This window comes from Oryzias melastigma, linkage group LG11, assembly GCF_002922805.2.
Source record: "Oryzias melastigma strain HK-1 linkage group LG11, ASM292280v2, whole genome shotgun sequence".
NCBI classification, from domain to species: domain Eukaryota; kingdom Metazoa; phylum Chordata; class Actinopteri; order Beloniformes; family Adrianichthyidae; genus Oryzias; species Oryzias melastigma.
The window spans coordinates 16,739,744-16,749,164 of record NC_050522.1 but is presented as its reverse complement, the minus strand read 5'-3'; the positions used below and the strand labels follow the sequence as shown (position 1 = coordinate 16,749,164).

The 9,421-nt window shown below is 43.4% G+C and overlaps 1 protein-coding gene across 2 annotated transcripts in view; it reads left to right on the top strand.

Moving 5' to 3' along the window:
• LOC112163171 (potassium voltage-gated channel subfamily KQT member 4) overlaps positions 1-9,421 on the top strand; it is a 58,069-nt gene that overhangs the window by 39,588 nt on the left and 9,060 nt on the right. Inside the window, exons 9-11 of one of the 2 annotated variants that reach the window (XM_024299416.2) lie at positions 1,025-1,150; positions 5,078-5,307; positions 5,384-5,480. In XM_024299416.2, the coding sequence (XP_024155184.1) occupies positions 1,025-1,150; positions 5,078-5,307; positions 5,384-5,480 (453 nt within the window). The remainder of the gene's footprint in view (positions 1-1,024; positions 1,151-5,077; positions 5,308-5,383; positions 5,481-9,421) is intronic. The other variant, XM_036214249.1, reaches the window with a different exon arrangement.

The window sequence follows — 9,421 nt, the reverse complement described above, 5'->3', positions numbered from 1 at the left end:
ATTATTTTGATATTAACTTTATTAAAAATGGCGGAAAAAAGAACAATTTAATGACTTTTAAGGATTTTCTTTAAAAAATGATAAATATATCTTGCGAAAGGTTTTTAGACCACACATGTGATAAAAAATATGTCATTTAGTTAACCATTAAAGCCATATTTCTTGTTATTCTGATTTTTATCCATAAGCAGCTTCGCCACAAAAAAATCTATACTTTTTTGGTAAATGTTGTGTTTTGAGTTCAGATTATTAGATCAAACATTACATTTTTCAGTGAAAACAGTATTGATTTGAAATTTATATTTTTAAGTTAATATTCTGTGCATTTTATTTTATAGTTTTATATATATATTTATATGTTTAGAATTTTACACTTAAAATGATAAAAACAGAACCACTACATGAGATTTTAAACATAAAATAAATCTTTAGTAAAACAGTTTTTCTTAATTTCACATCCTAAAAAGTCACACTTCTTAAAGAACATATCTTATACCTTTAGGCTTTTGTCAAAAATTATGAAAAATGACGAAGTTCCCACATGGTTCAGCTGCTTGTAAAGCTTGCATTATTCAATTGACTGAACAAAATCCAAACATTTTTAAGGAGAAATCTTTGTTTGACTTGACATGTTACATCCATGTATTAATTTAACTAATTTTATTTGCTCAAAAGGGGAGGAACATGAGAACAAATCGGTGATGTAAATTCAAAAGGCCAGGAGTGAGAAGATCACTGATTGTTAGTGAATAATTTGAGTGTTTTTAATGCACAATAGTTGGGGGTAAATGTTGTCACTCCCCCAAGTTGTTTATTTTCAGCTCAAATTAAAGAAAATATGCCAAAAAAAAGTATACAAATAGGTCTCTATTGATGGACCTTGTTGCTTCTCTCATGTGTCCTCCTCCTTTTGAGTGTTTGGACCATAATTTGGCCTTTTTGGGGGCTTTTCCATTGTTTTTCTTTTCATTTGTCATTTGTTTTTTTGTTTGTTTGTTTGTTTGTTTGTGCACGTGGGTGTCAGAGAACTGACGCTACTGTTCAGTCACCTCCAGCGACAACGTAGCACCAAGAAGGTTCTGCAGAACTCCTACCACACGCTGCTGTCTGGGCTGCGGCCCAACAGCTCCCCCTACCTGTCGGGGGACAGGTACGCAACGTCTTCCATCCACACAGCCAGATGGGGGGGCAAAACAGTCAGGAGTGTGATCCAACAGGTGCAGACGTAGGAAAGGAGCTCAGGGCGCTCTGCATCCAGGTGTTCCTCTAACAGCACTAAACCGGCATGATGTCACAGCTCTGTTTTGCAGGCCCTCCTGCTTCTCCTCACCTCTGTCATGCTCATCCTCTAACCATCTCTCCCACCACCTGCTGTTCACTCACCAGTTTACTCTTCTTTCCTTTTATGTCCATTGTTTCCTTTCACGGCATCCATCCTCCATCTGTTCTCAGGAAGCCAGATGTTTCGTGCAGGTTTGTTCCTCATGTCATGAGCTGTGCTTGTTGGGTTCGAATTGTTTTGTTTTTAACAAAAAAAAAAAGTGCTGGATGCAATTCTGATTTACGTGCATGAAACAAACGGGTTAATTCAGGCTTTACTGATAGAACTGTCTTGTTCTGAGGAGCTGCTGCCACACCGTGATGATTATACTCAGGTGAAACTGCAACATTCGCATGTGTCTCCCCCACCTCCTCTCAGACGCCCCTCACTTTTCTGTGTGCCCCCATAACCCCAACATTTACCTCTGAGATGCACAAAAAGGAGCCAAAAGGGCTGTCCAGACAATTGAGATGTCACGCCTCACTCTCGCCGCTTCTCCCTCCTCCCTCATGGGTTCAGCGTGTGCCCAGGTTGAACTTCCCCTTTGACCCCACTTCCACCACTCCTCCTTTCCCCTCACCCTCTCTCCCTCTGCCTTGTGTGTCTCCCCAGTCAGCTCCTTTCTAAAAAGCGGGGTCTCTTCCGGATTCACGCTGGCCGCAAGCAGAGGTATCCACGGCAACAAACCTGTGCACGGGGCACGCTGAAACATGGCTGATCAATAACACGACCGATACTTTCCGAGCGATGCATTCCAGCACTCCCCTGCCTGCAGCACCCAACCCTTCGTGGGCCTGTGCAGTGTCCTGCTCAAGTCAGAGAGCAGCTGAACCAAAAAGAGACGTTTACGACATTTACGTTAGGGACTATTAACAGTCGGAGACTTTAAGCAGACACTTCATTCTGGTCCACAAACGTTTGTGTGAATCCTCAAATCATATTTCATTTTCAAGTCTGTTTATTGGGAGAAATGAAAGGACATTTGGATTCCAGCCGTTTGAACTCGAATCCCATCAAAAAGTCCTTCCGCGTTGGTTATCGTGGCAACTTAAATACTAACATTCTCCTTTCATCAAAAGTCTTTGATAAGAATGGAAGAAAAAAAGACAAATAAAACATCAAACTCTTCTGCTTTCAGTTTGGGGATGTGGTTTGTTGTCTACGGTGGCCCTGAATTGCCAATCACACCGTAAACGCATAAACATTTTTATAGATCACAACAACAAAACAAAACAAAACAAATAAAACGACATTTCAGAAACCAAAATACAATTACAATTACAAAAATTAAAACATTTTAGAATACAAAAGTAATCAAAATGAAACGTTAAAAAACAAAACACAAGAAGAATGATGGGTCATCACTGACTGGACAATGACTTTTTTGAAATCCGTCTTTAATATCCGTATTTTTATAAACGTTTAATGAATAGTAATAGCGGCACGGTGGAACAGTGGTTAGCACTCTTGCCTCACAGCAAGAAGGCCCCGGTTCAAGTCCCGGCTGGGGGATCTTAAAAACAGAAACACCAACTGGGACCTTTCTGTGTGGAGTTTGCATGTTCTCCCCGTGCATGTTTCTGTGTGGGTTTTCACCGGGGACTCCGGCTTCCTCCCACCGTCCAAAAACATGCTTCATAGGTTGATTGGTTACTCTAAGGTGTGAATGGGTGTGTGATTGCGACCTGTCCAGGCTGTACCCTCTCTTCGCCCATCAGTAGCCGGGCTCAAGCTCCCCCCGCGACCCCGAAAGGGACAAAGTGACCAGGAAGATGAATGGATGAAAAAAAAAGAATAGTACGGGGCCAACACATACTCTCAACTCATCACATTTGACGTCAAAATTGACGTTTTGGGGGTCCCTAACTTGTTGTTTTTGACGTACTGGCTGTGCCCATTAAATCACGGGTCCCCAACGTCCAGGCCGTGAACCGGAACTGGTCCAGTACCGGGACGTGGAGTGGACCAATACCCTAACCCAGTATGTACCCTAACCTAACCCGGTACCAGTTCGCATCAGATACCACGTCCAGGCCCTGTGCATGTCGGGTACCTGGTTAGGTCCGGTACTACATCTGGTATTCCGTCCAGTGTCACGTCCGGTGCTGGTTTAGGGTACTGGTACCTCTTTAGGGTACCTTTACCGGCCACATCCAGAGGACTAGTCCGCACGCTGTAAAGACCCTTGATTTAACGAACAGCAAACACATCAAACAATGAAGAGTAAGGGACACCCAAAATGTTGAAAAGAGACGCAGAGGAGTCTTTAATCAAACATCAATATGTTGGGAATGAGAATGTGTTGCAACAACAGAGCATATCCAGAAATAACTTTTGAATGAAAGGATGGACAAACATAATCATCCAGTCAGCAATGTCCCATAGTACCTACTTTTTCTGGAAAACAAAAGTAATTTCCAAATATCACAATGTAATGTTAACAAATGAAACACACAAAGAAACTGGAAAAGGGAGGTATTATGGGATATCGCTGATTGGATAATGACACTTCTCCATTATTTTATTTGGCAGGAAGTCATACTGAAGATGTTCCGTATAATCATATTCATTTTGGTATGCGGACATTGAAGACGCATTTAAAAATAAAAATAAACATCACCATCCAATCAGCGATGTTCCATAGTACCTACCTTTGCTGGTTTCTTATTGGGTTTCATTTGTTAACATCTTAATTTCTGGTAATTATTTTTCTTTTCTTTCATTTTTTGAGTGGTGCTTTGATTTCTAAAATCACATTTTTTATTTGTCTTGCTTCTTTAATTGTCATTGTGATCGTTAAAATGTTTTTGCATTGACTGATTTGTTGGTGTGATTTGCCCTTCAGGGCTACCGTAGTCGTCTCCTCTTGGAGCGAATGCTCGGCAGGAATAAACAGCATGAGTCTTGTGTTAAAAACCAACAAAGTTTCAAAGTGTTTCTGTTTGCATGCATGTATTTGAAAGAGAAACGTTGGTGGTCCCCTATGCATCCAGACCCTTTTACCTCCATCCCAAAGGCATGCCGAGGTCTTTCCCTTCCGCCTGGTTTACTTCAGCCCCTCTGAAGCATTTCAGATCGCCTGTGTGAAATGCCGTTTCCATTCATAACTATTTACGTTTGAATTGGCTGCTGCTGTGTGTCACGCGCAGGACAAAGAGTATATCATCCGAAAGCTGCGGGTTTGGAATTGCCCTGTGGTGCATGACGTTTGGGCCGCCTCACGGATCCGTGACAGAACGCGACCTGAACGCAGGAGCAGTATTGACCTTTTGTAGAAGGCTGTTCCAAACGGAGTAAACAGATGCAGCATACAGTGTCTGCCCGGTTTAGCATGATGGGACTGTTTAAGGAACGAAGGGGGTTTCTGTGGAGGAAGGTGGAGCCTTTTTTTCTGCCACCCCAGCACTTGCTGCAAACCTAGAATCAGGTTTCAGTCTGATTTTGCTGACTCAGCTGCTAATATAGACACATAAAATAAGCAAGTCCTGAGGGCAGAATCATTTTTGAGCTATGCTGAGTGCATTTGGCCAACTGTTGTGAGTCAGAGATTGTGTTCTTCACTAATATTAAATATCTTTGTGTGCTACTGTTGTATGCGTGCGTGTTTGTGATGGTTGTTATTACACATTTTTAACAAAGTCAGATTGACTTCCTTCATTTTCCTTAGATTGATTTAAAGATTAAAGAGAGGTTATTGTGGCGTTCGAGAAAGCTCTTTTGTCCGCCTGTGGCTGAGTGTTTTGACCTCACTGTCAGCAGTAAAATGGGCTTCCGAGATCGGATCAGGATGAACAATTCCCGTTCATCCCAAGCCATTCGGAATAAAGCCTCACCGCTGCCGCCGGGCTCTGGCGTTCGCCGCTCTCCCAGCCAGGAAAACGTCCCAGAAGCCACCAGCCCCGGGAAGGTCCAGAAAAGCTGGAGCTTCAACGACCGGACGCGCTTTCGCACCTCCCTTCGTCTCAAACCACGTCCCCCCGTGGACGGTGAGAAAAGGACATTTAAAAATGTCAAAATAACCTGAAAACCTTTGACTACCTTTCTTCTGTTTGGTGTCAGTAGAAGGGCTCGGGGAGGACAGCGTGGAGGACAAACCATACTGTGATGTTGCCATGGATGAGGTGATTCCAGCAGTGAAGACGCTCATACGAGCCGTCAGGTGAGCTCCTCCTTTTATAGATCATAAAACAGAAGCTCTAAAAAACTATTTTGAGCCAGAGAAGCATAAAAACATTCATTGATGTGGTGAAGTCACCTCAACATCTGTTAGTGTAGGAGTAACTCAGTAACATGATAGACCACCATTTCATCACTCTGGTCACCAGGATGAAGGTAACTAAGACCAATGAGGCCTCCTATGGTTGGACGTTTGCGTCAGCAGGCGTGGACGCTGCTGCTGATTCAGCTGACGGGGAGGTAACTGAGCTCCTGCGGGCAGCCTTTGTTCTCCCGTGCGACCTTGTCACACAGCAACCCTGCCTCGTTTTGCAGGGTCACATTGGATAAGCAGGATAAGGTGGCCTGATAGAGGATTTACAGGTACAAACACCTGGACTACTGTAATAAAATATAAAGATTTTTATTTCAGTATTTTAGCAATTCAAGTGAAATAATATTGGCAGTAATATACTTGTTACGTCCCCAATGGACAAATCTGCCCCGGGTCTAGCGGAAAATTAAAAAAGGGACAACAACACAAAAACTGGGCACTAGTAAGAATAAAAGGAACACAGTTTCTTAAATAAACAAAAACCTATGTCCTGCAAAGAAAGAACGAAATGAATTAGAGTGCTGCTTTAAACAAAAAGGCAAACTAAAAGGGATTGGAACCTTGGCCAAACATGACATAAGTTAGGGAGATGCTGACCCAGCCATGTCTACCGGCTGAGTCAGCATCTCCCCGCTAAGGGCTACATAACTAAAATCTATCTAAAGAAAACAAAAAAACAAAGCCCGCAAGTCAAAACTACCAGAGTCCAAGCCCCAAACTAAAATAACAAAACCCAGCAGTGTAAGACTGCTGAGGACAAAAGGTGGAAAAGAACCAAACAAAACCAACACAACAAACCCCAAACCTCAAACCCAGCTGCCCCCTGTTCTGCTCCCTGCCTGCCTTGGTGAGCTTGCCTCTGACTTAAATACCTGGCAGGTGCTAATTGAGATAATTTGCCCCACCGAGGGCGGCCGAGGTGCAGCGGTAGGGCGGTCCACTCCCAATCAGAAGATTGCGGGTTCGATTCCCGCCTTGCCCGACCATGTGTTAGTGTCCTTGGGCAAGACATTGAACCCCAAATTGCCTCTGGTGGAAGGTTGCCGCAACTGTTCGGCAGTAGAGCCACTGTGTGTGTGAATGGGTGAATAGCTCTGTGATATGAAAGCGCTTTGGACCTTCAAGGAAGGTAGAAAAGCACCATATGTACCATACCAACTCTCACCACAGCTTTACTGATTATATGTGAGGTTATCTGTAGGGAACAAGAGACAGTTTTACACATTAGTTATTGTTGATTGATTATGCTTGTGTAAATGGTAAATGGGGTGTACTTGTATAGTGCTTTACTACCCTCCTTGAAGGCCCAAAGTTAATGGATAACATTAACTCAGACACACACATTGAGCAGCAATGTAGGGTTCAGTATCTTGCCCAAGGACACTTCGACACATGGGCGAGCAAGGCGGGAATTGAACCTGCAATCTTCTGATCCGAGGTCATCTGCCCTACTGCTGCATCGCAGCTGCTCATAGTATACTCAATGCCATTTTGGTGTAGCCTACCTGTTGGGTCATCGTGGATCAGGTAATACAGCCACTAGAAGCAGCTGTGGTCCTTGGCTGTCACAACATGGCCACTCCTGTTTATTGTCTGACCACCAGCTAGAGGGTGGAGGAATCCTTCAGACTGACTTAAACAGGAAAACACTCAGTCCATCCAGGGAGTACAGTACAGAAGGCTCTCCAGCTTATCTTTCTGGTAAATTGTACCTTAACCCTGCAGATACTCCAAGTTGAGCCAGGATCTGGTCCTTGCATGGAGGTCACTTACCTCAGGCTCCCATCAGGACTCCCATGACCTTTACTTGACCTGCCCCAATGGTCTGCCCCACGTGAGAGACATCTGTTCATGGTAGACCAATTCCTCAGCTGGAGGATATCTGTTGCGGATTTGTACCTTGTAGGGACACCAGGAATCAAATAGTGAACATGTCAAGAATCAGGGGTTTCAGACCCAAAATGAAGAAAGCAAAAACTTTAATAAATCTATTCAAAGCTTGACAAAATGATTAAACAAAGGGAAAAGCAAAAGGGTGAGAACTTAGATGACATGCCAAGGTCATCTGCATTGTCACCATTTTGTGGCCATGTACTCTTTTGACTGTGACAAGGGGAAGAGCTGAGAAAATACAATTGAAAAAAGATAAAACTAAAGGGAGCAATCCTCGTAGAGCAGGTCTCTTGAAGTCAGCTTCAAGTGTTTGAGTCAGAATTCTTACTCTGCCCTCTTGACGACACACATTCCTGACACTTTCTGGGCTGAACGCTTGGTCCAATCAGCTCGCAGAGTGCCTCCAAAACCTTCAGGCTCTTCCCCATCCCCTTACTCAGCTACTTAACAGAACCAGATGATCTGCATAAGCCAGAATCTGTTGTCCTTCTACTCAAGTACCTGGACCAGGGGGTCCATGGCAAGATAGAACGCCAGTGGGACCATGAAGTTCCCTTGCTTGACTCCAACCTTCATGCTGATATTCAGGGTACTGCCTCTGCTTCTTTAACCCTCATGACACTGTCCACAAATGACTTGGAGATCAACTTGTCACAAGTCTGTCCAACTGCCTCTGATCCACAGCATACAAGGCATTCCCAGCCAGTGAACCAACTGCCACAGTACGCCAGCTGACATCCCTCATCTCTTCTTTATATGAAGATTTTTTCCTGAAACTCCTTGTAATTCCTGGGTATGACTCCCTGGAGAAACCAGGCCCTTTACCGCCATCTGAGTTTTTCACTGCCCGGGCCCCATCCAAGCAGGACCTGTTTGCTGATCCTGGCAGAACTGTTTTCAATCAGATAAGATGTTTCCTCTCCTGTAGAGCTAATTGAATCACCAGAAGCTCCATGTTCCATACTCTAGTTTATCTCTGCAGGAGTGAGCTTGCAGCAGAAGGATGCTCAGGGATGAGTTTTGTTATCAGGGATTAGACAGCCTCGACTCCAGAATCTCACAACTACTTCTACAATGAATTGTTTTAAAGGTGAATCCAAGTTGGAGCTGTAGAAACATAATTTTAGTATCATTTATCTCATCTACCACAAACCTTTTTATTCTTCAAATTACAAAGCACCAAGTGTGGATTTTGTATCACAGGATTGATACAAACAAAAAAACTCAGAATTACAGGTACATCCACATGTGATATCTCTGTGGAATTGTTCATTGATGGTGGCAGATTAAAAAAAATGACCATGTGTTGCAAACATCTGGTTTTAGGGCCCGGCCGGTCTCCTGAGAGGGCTGATTTGATGGAAGCAGCTTCTGACAACGATGTTTCAGCACAGTCGCCTCATCATTTCTCAGTAATGTGAGGCTCTTTGTGTGGTTTTGCCTAAAAATAACTGCCGCGTTTTTCATAAAACCCACATAGGAAGACTTTTGTAATGCCTTTTTTGCAGCATTTTGCTTTTTTTAAAACACAAATCACACAGGCAAAACTCAGAAGGACATGTCATTTTTTATTTTTAAAACTGTGCATTCGGTTGCATTTTTTTTCTCCCAAATGAAGAGGAAGAAGAAAGACGTTTACAGTTTCAGCATTGCAGCATAATATATTACTGTATGACAATGTAATGCCACTGATAGAACATTATACGATCTCCTCGGAGTTGCGCTTGACTCAGCACACCGCTCTGACCTCAGCTGCTCCACGCCGCAGACAATAGAAGCAAGGGAGTTCCTATAGATAGAGCAGGTGTGTAAACAGCAGGTGTTTTCAGTGTTTTAATACACACACACATATGTGTTTGTGTGCAGCGTCTCAGCACGACTCATGATGGATGTCAGTGAAACACAGAAAAGCTTTAGTGCTGAGGCTTCATTTTTGG